The following is a 15,599-nucleotide window of genomic DNA, read 5'->3' on the forward strand; positions in this document are numbered from 1 at the left end:
GCATGATTTATCAGCATGATACGTGTAATATCTCACTTCACCAAAAACACTTGTTTTTCTCCCAGCCCAGGGAGAAGTGATTTGGAAGCATGCTACAAGCAACGGTAGAAACAAAGCTCACTTCACAAGATCTTTCTTTTTCCTTCTATTACGTTTTCTACAGAAGCAACATTATATTTCAATGACAAATCTGCGCCATCTCCAACGATGTTTTGAAATTGTAAATTGCAAATATTTGTCACCACTGTGATGGGAAAATGATGTGAAGAATCCAATTGATATGAAGTATCCATAAGGAATAACTTAAAACAATAAGACAATAAATATCCTGCATCATTTTAATAATATATGTTATGCAGCAGTAAGAGTACTAAACTGTCTAAATGCAGAATCACAGAAGCAAGTGCCTGTAAGGGTACTTGGGAAGTCATCTAGTTTGGTCTCCTCCCCAAAGCAGGACCCCGGCCAACACAAGTTTGGGTTAGCTGTGGCTTCATCTAGCTGATTTTCTTGGCAGAGGAGGAAAAGTAAGCTTTCCTGAGCACCTTATTCACTCATGGGTGAGGAGAAGATATGGGGAGGTTTTCTACCTTTGCAAAATTAATACAGAAAAGCAGTTACTGCAGCATGTATCGAGTGCTACTGAAATACTGCAGATGGTTCCACCTTCCACAGGTTACTGAAAGCACAGGAGATACTTTAAAAAAAAATATATATATATATATATATATATATACACACACACACACACACTCATATATATATATAAGGGATTCAACACTAATTGTCAGTACCAGGATCTTTGAATGCATGTGGAAGACCAAAAGAAAAATGTAGCAATACATAAATTTTCTCTCCACCATGTAATTTCTTCCTTTTCTCCCCATCCTTTGTATAAAACTTAGCCTAAGAAAGATCTTAGACTTTTTACTCTCAATGAAGATTTTACATTCAAGAAACAAACACCTCTTAAAAGTAGGTCTCTTGGTGACCGTTTAAAGAATGCTTGATGACAGACTACACAGCTTTCTAATTCTACAGATTTAAGGGTCTAAGACTATTTCTCACCTCTCCTTACGTCAAAGGCAAGCATAAGAACAGGAATTTTCCTGTCTTTTCCACTAACCGCCCCCTCCCCTCCAAATTTTGAGTACAAGTAACAAAGATATTTCTAGCACTATTTGCAGCAATAAAGAGAAGGCAGCTAGGTTTGTTGTAGACAGTGCTCAGACTAAAGGAATGCACAGGAGAACTTTAACTAACTTTTCCGTAACATTTGATTAACTTGGGATTCAGTGCAAGAGCATAGCTGAAAATGAACGCTCCGATGACGGATCATGACAAAAATCACATCTTGGTTGAAAGAACACTAAAGAGAGCACACCTCCAAGAATATAATTTTGCCACTAAAATAAATTATTTTCCAAAAATATACAAAAAAACTATAGGATGCCAATTTTATATATTAATTTTCCACAACAACAAAAATATTTTTACATTTCAGAGATGCTTAAGTCCACCACACAATAAAAAACATGAATTGTTTATCACATGCTTCTAGCAACAGGCAAAATTCCTTTAAAATTAAAGCAGCATGCAAAGACAAAATTGAAAGGAGTCTCTGAAATTCAAGGACTTCTAATTCTGAACTTCTTGTACTTCATAAACATGAATGATGTAGCCTGATCTCATTCTGACTAAACGATAGTGAGGTATCTTTTACACAAATGTGACCATTTGCGTATAAAATACTTGAAATTCAAGGACTCCTGACATTTTTATATAAAAACAGCATTCAGCTTGAAATAAACCCCAAGCCCTTGATGCAGAGTGATCTGCCATTAAATAACTCCAAGTTCTTTCACAGTATTTACTGTCTTAACTATGAAAAGGAAAATCCATGATGCATTAGTTTGCTGCATTCACCACAACATAATATCAAGCATTACACTCACACTATTCAAACCTTGGACATCATCTGCATCAGAAACAATGCTTCCCCTGCGGTTGGAACGACTAAAATAGTCAGCAGCAGTTTCACTTTGATCAGAAAAATCAGAGGACTTCAGAAGACAGATAGGGAGAAGGGTGAAAGAAATTGAAAGTGACATCATAGCATTAACAAAAGTTTATTTACAAGAGTATACTAAATCATAATTTAAATTTCAACTGTTGCAATTCATTGTTGTATTTCTAACATCTTCACAATAGCTACAAAATACTATTTTTTTTATTTTTGATATTTAATAGGTCTACATGAATAATACATTAGCCACACTGATGCAAATATTTTGGCTAGTATGTATTATGTAATTTTTAAAACACTTTCTTCACATGTATATTAATCTTATAGTTTAAGGTATCTACAAACTATATAAGAGCAATAAGCATTTATTGATTTCCTTTTCTCACTTAGTATAAAAAAAAAAGCACAGGCATAGATACAAGAGGATTTGACACTAATATTGTGCCAGACACAGGCTATAAAAATTATACAAATATATTTTTAAAATAAGGTTTGTAGATCATAATACCAGATGGTATAATCAGAGCAAGTTGATAAATATGTAACTACTTTTCTCTACAAATCTTGTCTCTTCTTCTGATCACTACAAGTACAACACTACTAATTGCAAACACAATCTGGGCTTCCTGCTATTCAAAATTTTAAGCAGCTTTACAATAGAAGATATGCTTTCTCCACAAAGCACCTAAAAGGCAGGCACCTAAAAAATACATGAGGAAAATACACTAACACTACACAGCACTTCTTGCAAACAAGGCACAATATATCTAACTGCATTATAATTGTCACAGGAAATCAAGTGAAATACTTAACTAAGCAAATGTTATTCAGGTTAAACAATAGTATTTAATGAGAAACGTGTATTTATCAAATAAAACTGATGCTAATATTCCATCCCAAAAGGCAGAAGTTTATTGTGAACATTACATTTAGTTTTAAAATTGCTTATATGAAAGAAAATCTTTAAATGAATATCAGAGTTTGAAAATTTGTCTTCATCCTCTTCTCATAATTTTCAGAAATAATTCTGAACTTCTTTGTACTTGATGCACATGATTGATGTAGCCTGATCTCATTCTGACTAAAAGATAGTGAGATATCTTTTACATGAATATGACCATTAACATATAAAATGATTCCCTGATGAACACCTATGTCTCAAGCTAAACGTGCTTAGGACAACAGAATCTGTGCTTTTGTCACTGCTATTTTTCTGACAGATAAAACAGAAAATATGACTTCAACACTCCAGAGATCCCAGCTACAGTTACATCTACATTTTAAACAGCATCTTCATTAAAAAACAAAATAAAATAAAAACAAAAACATAGATAACTTTTCAGAATGAAAAATCTGGCTCAACTCTCTTATTTCATTTGCATTTCAGAAACTATAAAGATGCTACAGAATTCTGCCTATATAAACAGGCACTTAAACCAAGCACAAGAAGCAAATCAAGCCAAGGGCTGCAAACGCAATCTACAACAGTGCACTCTTTCATTTGCAAAAGACACAATTTTGCTGTTGAATAGTATGCAATACACTAAATACAACAATTAACCATCTTTAAAAAAATTAAGGAATGAGAAAATATTTCAAATACAAGCATGCAACCCAGCTCACCATACTATCCCTCAGTCCTTATAGGTCATGATTACAAAATGCAGTACTCTATTTGATCATCCATACTACACTACACTACAAGGTTTTAAAAATATACTTTTATTTTAAATAGTAATTTAATTATATAAATTAATAATTTATATAATATAAATATAATTAAAGTTGTTAGATGAAATCTAAGGCTAGCCTATTTTGCATAAATAATTTGCTTAGTGTAAATAATGATACCCATTCTGTATGGAAAAAAAGTAAAGAAATGCTTACAATTAAAACATTCTAAAAAAGACAACAAAATGAATGATACACACTTGAAAACAGACTTCAGACATAATTTTTCTGAACAGAAGCAAGGGTCTTAAAAAGGAACAGTTATGCTGAAAGGCTGAAGCATTAAATATGGTTTACATTTAAAAACTCTCATAAAAACAAAAAAAAGGCTACAAAACTAATAAATATTAAGGGCCTAATATACTTATTTTCTGCATATCAAGCAGAACGGAGTGCACAGTAATAATCACAAATTACTTTGGTTTGTGAATCAAGGTCAGTGTTCAAATTTTAATGTTGACCAATAGGAAAAAAAAAAGTTGTTCCTCTGCTCACACAAAAGTTACCTGAAGACTTTATTTTTTTTCCCAAAGTATAGCCTTGCTTCATTACAATAGACTGCACAAGTGCAGACACCTTCCAAATGGTCATAAGAAAACACAGGAACTACCACAATGCATTAGGTTGCATGCTCTAGTTCAGTATCCCTCTCTCAGGGAGCAGCCAGCAATGTGATCTCTTAAACTAGCATCAGAAGCAGCAGCACCTATGGACCAATCCTCTCTTTCTAAACTCTTCCACATTCTAGAAGTTATCAGCTTGATCTTACAAACCAGGGTCCTCCAGGAGCTGGTCTAATCACAACTTAACCAAAGATACTTTGTGATTTCTGAATAAATTCGACAACTATATTATATGCTGCATGGAACTGCCCCCCTTTTGCTTGTTCTAAACTTGTGACCTGAAAATTTCATTGTATAGTCGGGTATGTCACTGTACAGTCTCCCTCTTTCGATATTTTTTCCCCTCAAGTTCAGGAGTCCTATTTACTGTCTTCTAGGAAGGTAACCAGTCTATAATACTTACGGTTCCTCCTCCTATGCCTTTTCTACTTCTAATACATATTTCCCAATGGGTTTATCAGAATTGATAGTTTTTAAAACTGAGGTGCACCATGAATTCATACAGTTTAACAGTATTTTCTAGTCTCTTCTCAAGTTCCCTATTTTCCATTTTGACTTCCATTGAGCACTCTGCTGACACTTTCAATGAGCTACCCATAGTGACAGCAAAAATAACACTAGAAAGACCACAGAAAGTGAACGTTCAGTGATGAAGAGGATTTTTAGTTTGTTAATACCCTGTTCAGACTTATTTAATTCTATATATTAAACAAATATTTTGAGCTCTGTTAAACATTCATTAGTGTACCTTGGCATTAATGGCATCACACAAACAAACTGAAATCTGAAAAAAATATTGCACTGAAATGAGGTGTGTGCATATAAATATATAAATATAAACACACACATATATAGTTTAAGAAATGAATCTTAATCTTAAGAGAACTTAATGAGATAAACAGTAATACTTTCATAGTTGAAGAGATTTGAGATGGATGTTAATTCCTCTTAGGTTTTGGAACTTCATAAAACAACAACAACAAAATTCCCTTTTCTTTAGACCCTCAAAAATTCACTCTGAGGTACCCTGTAGCTGAAAAACATTCAGTCTCTGACAAACCTGTTTTTATTTGTTTTGTCTCTATAATATTGTTAAGAATATGTGAAAAATGAAAACAGGACTGAACATTTCAATTTAACCCATACCAAAACACTGACCCATTTTTGGGTGTAGCATCACAAACAATCAGGGGCAGAAACAGAGTGGAACTATTTTAACTCACTTTGCAGGACAAAAATACATCTTTGGAATGACAGATTTAAACAATACAGATCTGGGAACAAATTTCTCCCGTTTTTGAATACTGGTCACTGGAGAAATGAGCCAGCTACTTCTTACTGCATGATATAACAAAGTTTGCATCAGTCCTCTTCCTGAAAAGAAAGACTATTCCACACACTGTGGTAACTCTTGTGCTTGCCTGTCCCAACTATGATGTGAAGTGGTAACCCCAACAATGTACTATATTCAGTTTTAGATATTTCTGATTATTCTGACTACAAAATTTTTAAAGTGATATTTAGCAAAATAGAAAAGCCATGTGGAATTTGCTATTCTTACTGCTAAAGCTTTAGCAAGTCTCTGACAAATTACTTTTCTGAGACAGAACTGAAAAATCTCATCTATGGGATGGTCAGTAAAGCGATCCACAGTGCAAAGACTCACAATTACTGTGTGTTAGTATCAAAGCACTCAGTAAAACATGCAAGGGGAATGCTCACCACAGGACTACTTCGAATTGAGCTTGCTCTTGAAGAATAAGAACTGTATTCAGATGGCTAAAGAAAAGTGATATTTGAAAATTGTGAAAATTTCCTTCATTTTAATCTCCATAAAACAAAGATTTTGAAAGAAATGACCAAAAGCGTATTACACTTACAGTGCGAGAACTATATGAGCTACGTAATCCATCACCACACAAAGTTGCCTGAGAAATAGAGGGAATGGAACATTTTTTATATTTAGCCTTGGAAATAATTGTGTCACATTTATGCGCTGTAAGGTACTGAGCAATGAAACCTCTCTTATTATCTTATCCTATCAATGCATTTGCCCCTTAACACTATGCTTTTTGAAAAGATGAAGAACAATTTTTAAAAATTTTCCAGCAACATTTCCTCCCCCTATTAGGGAATTCTACTCCCAAATATAAATCTACGATTTTCCTTGAAAAATAATATAATAATTTTTTAAAATCTTCACTATTTTCACAAGAAAATTAAATATTTAAAGCATTTTAATAAATAAAGATTTATTTTTCCATTATTCCACTATTTAACTCAGTCTGGGTTATACCCAGAAGCTATTTTACCCTTATCAGTTTTACCTCTCTCTCAACCATGCAGATTTTCCTAAAGGAGTGCAAGGCTGAAATATAAATATGCAGAGGGTAACAAAAATAGCTCTGGACAACATAATTTTTAAAAATAATTTTCCAGTCTCATTTTGTATTTTCCTCCCAATAGAAATAGAGATTTATATGTAATAGCAGTTACTATGCTCTCATTCTCATCACTCATCATCTTACATTTTCTCCAGAACACGCACAAAGTCAAAAGAGTAAATTATCTCTGCTTGCAATCTGAGTGTAAAATGGGACATAAAATACTTGACTTTTTACTTATGTAGCTTTAGCATTTCTCAAATGGCAGTCTAATTTGGACTGGAATTACTGTAGCTGCACTAGGCTTCCATGTCACTTTTTAAAAGAAGACAATGTATTCTTTATAGAGCTATCTTAGTCATTCTTAAAGCATGGCTAGCTACTTGATAACCTGTAAAGATTTAGATTAGGTTTTTATCCTCATAGTTTTGTATGATTACTAATCTTAAATAATGCATGGTACATGCAAGAATTTAAAAGTGCATTTACTACAAATATCTGTAACCTCAAGACAGTGATTCACTCATTCAAACTTTTGCTTACACTGAAACTTAACTAGATTTTTTAATACTATACATAATTTTTTTCTTTTATGTGCCAGGCTTAACTTGTTCTAACTCCACTGTTCTTTAACATAATCATTGTATTCATAAACTTTATGCTTGTCCACAAAAAGATCAGCAAAATAGCAATTACCAAAATATTTTACGAGGAAATCTAGCAACATTAATAGCATTGAACTGAAGGCCTCCCCAAAATGAGACACACACACACACACACACACTCTTTAGCTTTATTTAAAAATAAGGAAAGAATGCAAATGTAATATGCTCAATCCACACAGCCATACAGCACGAATTTAAGGCAACCATGCAAATGGTGCTTACGAACCAAACTGGTACTTCTTATCAAACCAGTATTTACAGAAAGAGACACCTATAAAGAGAAGTGTAATTTTAAATTTATGCAGGTGATTAAGATGTCTAATGTTAAACAAAACATTCTTCCACATTGTACTAACCCTGTAACTCCTAGTAGTTGCCACTGGATCACTGCATAGAGAAAATGACTGCAGTATGAAGAACAGAAAGTCAAATGCTTTTTCTGTGTACAGTGAATGTATCTATTGTTCTACATTCAGCAAAGAAGCTCTAAAGATTAAAAGACTAAATAAGAGTATGATAAGAAATTAAATAGCTATCAAAAGATATGTCAATTTTCTCTAGCTACTTGTTTAACCTGACCACAACAGTTTCTGAAATTGCTGTAGGTGCCACCCATCTCACTTACAGCATCAGTTTATCATTTATATTACTATAGAAGAAAGTAGTATATTGGTGCTAAACTTTTAACAGCCTTGTTTTATTTTTAAGTTAGCTGTTTAACAACAAGACTTTTTAAAAGCAAGTGTCACAGCAGCTAGGGTGTTTTGTATATTTACAGTAGTGCAAGGCATTTTAAATTTAAATCCTCATGTATGCAGAACACTAATTTACATGTTATACACTAGCTTTATGAAAGTAAACGATTAAAAGCAAGAAATTATGTTGTAATTACTGTTAGCTGTAATCATTTGCAATGTTACAGAAGGGAGGAGAGAGAAGTTTGCGTTATAAAGCATGAGGAAGCAGAAAAAAATATATATAGTATGAATATAGGAAAAGGAGACAGACCCGAGTATGGTAGGAAGAAATTGGTTTACTACATCTAAGGCTGCTATAATTTCTTTGATCATCGTAAATTCCACTCTGTGGAAAAACAGAAAAAAAAACAAAAAACAGAAGTTGCTTCTAAAGATCTCAGGAATAAAAGTTCTATCACTGTATTGCCCAAAGATTCCCAAGCTTACAACTTGCACAGAAAGTTGTAAAAATTTTCCTTAAGGTAGACTCCAAGTCCATTTAGCTTTCTGAAGCAAATAAAGCATAAAAAAAAATATTTAAGTACTCCAAGTATCAACACTTTCTGTAATTTTCATGTCTTATCCCACCAAACTAAACGGCTTTATTTTTTTCTCCGTAATAAATAAGAAAACATTGAAAAATGAGGCATGAAATATATGAAAAATATGTTTGACAAAACTCGCTAATAATTAGTACAATTATTTCTTTGACCTTTCTTCCAATAGATAGCATCTTGACTCAGAACTTGAGCAGAGGACAAATTCATAAGAGTTTAGTAGGGGATGGACGTCTGTGTGATCAGCATTAGTCTGTGCCCTACTACTGTTCTCTGCACCATGCACAAATGCTGATAACTTAGCAATTATATTTCTGGCTTCTTATTTCTATTGTTTTTAGACACACCCCACACACATTAGCATACATATGTATATGTGAGAAGAAATTTGATGCACACAAACAAAAAACCCATAAATGAGTATTTGTTAAAAGTAGTGCTTCATATCCCAACAGGCGACAGGGAACAAAAAGATTCATGTCACATATTTATTTAAGTAGAGGGGAAGGGAATAGGAGGGAATATTTGGTTGAAATAGCATCCCCAAAACATAGAGATAAATACTGTAATATAAATAATTAAAAGTAAATATAAAAATTCCAGCCTTGTCTCAACAGAAGCGTTCACTCCTGTTCTACCTCCCTCAAACCATGAAGCAACTACTAACTCAGTGTCAAAACCTTTTCAAAAATTCAATCCAGAAAAATTAGTTTCCTGGCATTACATTCATTTATGTTATACACTAAACTTTCTGGAAGAGTTTTCTGAAAATCACAGTAGTCCAGATGAATTTCTCAACAATTTATTGGGATAAATTCAACGTTTATGGTAAATTCAACCCGCTTTACTCTATTCCACATCTACATTTAAAATATCTCTAACTGATAGGGGACAAAGTAATAAAACACGTAGCTCCATCCTGACTGAGTAAACTTTAATCCACAGAACTGCCACTTTTAAGTAATTCTAAAAGCCTTCTAAAGGACTCTACTAGCATCTGATTTGAATTCAACTGAGTTCCACTCATATAATTCCACTGACATGAGTGCAGTTTCAAACACTCAATTTCAGATCAGAATTTGGTCAATACTAAAGGTTTCTTTTTCCTGAAAATTATGTATGCATGCGTAAGCAAACTAATAAATTTATACATTAGTAGACAACTCCACACAGTTAGTATATTTGTAATAAATATTGCTTTTGACAACTAACCAAGAAATCTTTATGGAAATAAGCAGTTTTCTTCTTTGTACTATGGGATTCACTGTAAACATGATTCTAAGAATAAAAAATTTAGAAGTTAATACTACTGTATAATAGCACCTTCAATCTTAAAACACAAAGAAGTCATAATGACTGAAGATATTTATCACCTACAATGAAAAAGCCATAGAAAATTCTAATTACATAATTAGAATAATAGACCATATTCTATCACTGGGTAAGACAAGAACTGTTAAGTGAAGTTATAATTAACCTTATCTTGGATTCAACCCAGTATTCACACTTCACAAAAAAAATTAAATCCTATTTAAACTAAAAAAGTTTAACATTACAGATTAAGTATTATATTATGCCACCTATCCACAGCTATTTCAGGTAACACTGCTGTTTAAACAAATTCAGCATTTTAAGTTGCTTTATATTCCTTTTAGTGGTAACTGGTGCTCGTCTTTGCTTGAGAAGATGCGTATAAATCTTACGTGGCATAATTCCAGTGAGAATGTGACGCACTCCACTATTACTTCATAAGGATAAGAAGGAATCATCTTTTAAGTACAGTTATATAAATAACCTGCATTTTCTCTAGAATGAAATAATTCTCCAGTATAATATAAATTTCTATACGGAAATAGAGAACACAAATACATGCACACACACATAAACAAACAGTTTTTGAAAACTGTACATTTTTGCCAAGTCTAATCTGTATATGTCACACTTGACTATACTTAGTTTTGAAATAACAAATAATAAAAAATGTTTATGTAAGATAGCTATCTGTATCATGTGACTTCATTAGATTTTTTTTTTCCCCAGCGAGAGTTTATACATGCATTCTATGGAAAATGTTAGGATGGCATTACTATTCTAGATCTGAAAGTCTGATAGTACTTTTTTTATATATATACTAAATTTTGGGAAGTAGCAAGTTAGGGTCATTACACCTTAAAAAAACCACACACGCAAAAGCAGCCTTTACTCATACAAAGACATGCGAAGTGCTAACATACAGGGGCTGAATATCTTGTAGATCTATCCTTAGTACTGTCATACTGAGGTAAAAGAAAATGAAATTAAAATACTAGTCCAAAATAAAGGAGATAATTTTTTTTTTTAAATAATGAATTAAAAACTTAAAAGCAAATTAAAATAAAACATTCTACTAATTATGAAAAAATCATACATGAAGGTATGCCATTTATCCCATACAAAGGGCGTTTTCAGGCTGGAACTTTTTTTTTTAATTAAAATCTTCATTTTTATCCTTTTTCCAGCAATATCCCAATTTTTGAAAAGTGAGATAATTTTAGACAGCAGTAGGTTATGTGTAATTTTTTCCTGTTTTGGTAACTGAATTTTAAATAATTAAGCAAAATCTGGTATGGTAAGTTGTACTAAACTGACGGAATATTTGTTAGGTTATGGGATAAAAGGCTCATCTCCACACACACAAAAAGAAGCACATAGGATCATCAAGCACCACCATTGCCCAGGTCTTCGCATTAAACTCCATTTCTAACTATCTGCCTGGGGTGGAGGTCCAGGGCCAGTTACTGAATAAACTGAGTATCTAAGGCCAGTTACTGGAGGGATACACCTTGCATATGTGTCTATGTTTCCCACTAGCAGACCTTCATCCCATTCAACCAGTAAAGAGCACAGGATGAGGCTGTTTGTGTTCTTTGCATGAGTGCTGACTGTTTCCGTCCACGCTGATCTGTGTGGCCAATTGCGTGTATATGAGTATACATATTGCACACGTGTTTATATGCATGCCTATTGGGAATGAATGCTCAGCTCAGCCTCACTACTGGCCGAATGTGGGAACACAGAGCTGCAGCAGCCTCACTCCTATCGACCTACCAGATTCTGCAACTCCTGACCAAATTTAGGAAAACAGCTTAGTAATAATAGCTTTGCCACTGCCCCCATGTTTCTTCTCATTCAACAATGACAAGATTTGCAGAATTTATACTTTTGTATTTTTTCAACATGTAAGTCTTAAAGCAAGCTTGTTCTGTCAATTTCATTCAAAATTTCAGACAAATCTTAGTTATTTTTGACTGCAGGTAATGCACACTCCAAAGTGTTACTTGGTATCATCCTAAGCTTTCTTAAAAAGGAAAGAAAACAAAACACAAATTGAAAGATTAATGATAGTTTGAGAACATGATATCAACATTATATCCTACGCTAACAGCATATTAGAGCTATACCTGATGTCATTTTCAAGATGAGAACTACCGTGAGGACTACAAGAAAAATGATTACCTCTTGTCTATTCGTGTCTGAATTTTCCTCCTAAAAGATCAAGGTAACATCTAAAATTCCCTCTTTGTACATTTTATATTGGTTTATAAACAAATATAGATCAGATTTACTTAATATAACTTATTTCCTATTATTTTCATGATATTTCATGTTATTTTTATGTCAATATAGCAAATATTTCACATTAGCATATATTAAATAATACTCTGATATTATTTATTAATTCATATAATTTATAACCTATGGAGCCTTTTTCTGTTGCTAAAAGTTTTTCCATCCAGGACCCACAGGGCTCTGCCCCAGTTTTAACCAACTTAGCCAAGTTTTTTAAAATAGTTTTTATCTGTAAGCATTAACTATGGATGACCAACCGGAGCAACCACTCTTTCAGAGAATGGAGCCAGATGAAAATCAGTAAGTATTATCATCACACCACTTAACTTACACCTTTACCTAACTATAAATCATTAAATATTTACATGAAAAATATTTGTTAGTAAACTGTTAATGATAAGTTGCCTAAATCAGGAGTTAGAAATACTACAGAATATACAGAAAAATACATTTCTGAAATGAAGTGGAATTTCTTTTTGTATTTCTGCCTTTATTATAGGTTAGCATAACGTAACTAACATAGCAATATAATTTGGAGAAAAAAGGTTTCCTGACAGAACTTTCAGCAACACCTTTGTACCTAACACAATGATGGACAACCTTCACCCTCTCATTCTATTTCCCCTTCGGGGACATTAGAAGAGACAGATTGGAGGGACTAGGTACTCCCTTCAAACTTCAACTTGATGTTACCTCCCAGCTACAAGTTTTATTTGAGCCCTCAAATTTGCTATCACAGAGAAAGTGCTACATTATTACACCAACCACTGCAACAGTCCAATAGATACTGCTTTTCATAAATAAACACACTTTCACCAAACTACTGCTTTTGGTGAGTAGACACAGAAAACATTATAATGTGAACACATCAAAGCATGCTTGTTCCAGGCTACACACCGCAAGATCTCTCCTTCTGGAAGCACTTGTTCTGCTCCTGTGTGACCCACTGACATCCAAAGAACTCTTAAGAATGAAATAGTAAAGATTATATCAATACATAAAACATAAAACAATGCTCTAAAGGCAGATACAAGTAACTGCTAATCTGCACTTGAAAAGGCACAAAATAGCTGATCCAGTTGTAAAGAAATTTTGAGTAAGTGCCAGAAAATTGAGCCCAGTTTTATCAACTATGTGTTCGAGTCACATTCTTTAGCCAAGGATGAATTCTTACACTCTCTCTGCTTAATTTGTATCTTAAGGGAACCAAGGTAAGAGCATATCTGAGCAAATAAATACCAGTTCACAAGTCTATAAGTGATGCCACATAGCACAGACTACATTATTTTTCTGTAAACCAACTACTGTCTGCAAAGTAGTCAGCATTAGATAATTCAAAAGATTTGCTTGGTGAGAATATCCGTGTGATAAATTGCAAAAGCATTTCTTAATAACAGAGTTTGCAAGATGTTACACAAAATTCACCTTATCAAAGATTACATTTAACAGCTCAAATCTCTTAGTACAATCTTTTTTTTTCTTTTTTTTTTTAAGCCATGCAGACAAACAGCTTATTGCACCCTCCAAAATAAACAGAAAATCCATTTGATTTTAGAATTTCTCCCTCTTATGGCCTATATATCAACAAAAGCCTGTTCCCAGGCAGATCTATGGAAAACAGGAAAATGATTCCTACCTTGCAATAAAAACCACATATGACATAAAAAGAATATAGAAAAGCCAATACAGTATTTCTATTAGCTAGGTTTGGGATACCTTTCATCATTCAGATAATGCTTTCAATTAATGAATATGTTCCCACAGTCTTCTCAAAGAAATAAAACTCTGCATCATATTGTATTCTTTGTATCTTAAGCTACTACTGTTTCTTCCACAAACATCAAAGAAACATGATAGTACTTAAAGGGCAAGAGAAGACACAACAATGCAGAAGATCACAAGCATCAATTTGGAATGAAAGCCCAAATTACAAAATAGTATTACTGATCTTCAGTAAAAGGCATTGATCATAGGATAACTCTGAGTCACGAGTAACAATATTTACTTTATATAACAAAATTTGCTGTTTTGCATAATTTCTAAGACAGATAAGGAAATTGGGAAAGGGAGATTTTTTCATATTAGAGCACTATTACCTAAACTAGACTAGCAGCTTCACATCTGACCATGAGATTTGATGTGTAGCAGTAACCACAACACAACTGACAACTTCTGTAGGTATCTTATGGTAGATGTAATACACTACCACCTCAAGACAAGGTGATTAATTCTCACTTCCTGAAGATATCTGAAGACTATTCAAGTACAATTATTCAACTTTTTTTTTAACCTCAAATAAATCATAAAATATTAAACTAGAATAACACTAAAAGATGACACTTAAAATGTCATTAAATACAAGTCTTTCCAAATAATACATTGCTGAATGACATACATTTCCAAGCAGTTTCCAAACATCCACTCATTTCTTTTCAGCCACAAGCATATACTAAAAATACTTATATGTAGAAAAGAAAAAAGAGCAATATGTATAATACATGTATGTATGATATAAACTCAAAGAATTAAAGCATGATGACTGAGATTGCTTTTAAACACAAAAATTGAAATATATAAAAATACATAAATTACCTTGTTAATATTGATGGAAATAAAATGTCAGGATGAACTTTAATATTACATGCAACTTAAAATACTGACCCTAAGACTGCTAATATTTGGAGAAGTTAAAGCATCATCTGCTTCCTAGGAAAGTTAAACCAAAACCCAGATGAAATGTATTTTTTAAAGGACACAATGGAATGCAAAAAACATACAGTTTGAACACAAACCAAATATGAATGTTGACTGGACCGGTGAGAATACCTGGCCCTCTCTGAATCTTCCTGAGAAAGAACAAATGCACAGTTATTTCACGAAAAAAGAAAATGACTAAGTAAAAGCAAGCAAAGGTGAACAACATGCTGTTAGCATTTTTAATGCCATGTACTATTTGGAGTAATACACTGCAGCAAGTGAACTCATCCACATCAGAACTGTGGTTTTATCTAGTTTTTATAGGTATACACTTCAAGAGGAGAAGAAAATAAAGTTGATTTAATACAATTAATTAGTGTGATCGCTAGACAATCTTTTTTCTGATTACTGTATTAAAAGCAGAAAAAAGGGCAATTTTAAGTTAGAAGTCAAAATTCAAGAAACAAGATGAAAAGCCTTACAAAATTACAAATAGATTAGTATAAAATTTACTATAAAATTACTAAAATTAGATTGTGAATATTTTAAAAAGGTATTTTAGCCCAAATA

The 15,599-nt window shown here is 32.9% G+C and overlaps 1 protein-coding gene across 15 annotated transcripts in view; it reads right to left on the reverse strand.

The window, feature by feature from the left end:
• Positions 1-15,599, reverse strand: part of LRRFIP2 (LRR binding FLII interacting protein 2) — a 58,368-nt gene that overhangs the window by 21,994 nt on the left and 20,775 nt on the right. For 6 of the 15 annotated variants that reach the window (XM_064506515.1, XM_064506518.1, XM_064506512.1 and 3 more), the window contains 8 exons: positions 15,110-15,178; positions 13,230-13,295; positions 9,936-10,001; positions 8,438-8,512; positions 7,786-7,833; positions 6,261-6,308; positions 6,103-6,159; positions 1,956-2,063 (listed from right to left, as the gene is read on the reverse strand). In XM_064506515.1, the coding sequence (XP_064362585.1) occupies positions 1,956-2,063; positions 6,103-6,159; positions 6,261-6,308; positions 7,786-7,833; positions 8,438-8,512; positions 9,936-10,001; positions 13,230-13,295; positions 15,110-15,178 (537 nt within the window). Of the gene's footprint in view, positions 1-1,955; positions 2,064-6,102; positions 6,160-6,260; positions 6,309-7,655; positions 7,701-7,785; positions 7,834-8,437; positions 8,513-9,935; positions 10,002-13,229; positions 13,296-15,109; positions 15,179-15,599 lie in introns of all 15 variants that reach the window. The other 9 variants (XM_064506526.1, XM_064506516.1, XM_064506520.1 and 6 more) reach the window with 9 other exon arrangements.

This window comes from Dromaius novaehollandiae, chromosome 2, assembly GCF_036370855.1.
Source record: "Dromaius novaehollandiae isolate bDroNov1 chromosome 2, bDroNov1.hap1, whole genome shotgun sequence".
Classification (NCBI taxonomy): domain Eukaryota; kingdom Metazoa; phylum Chordata; class Aves; order Casuariiformes; family Dromaiidae; genus Dromaius; species Dromaius novaehollandiae.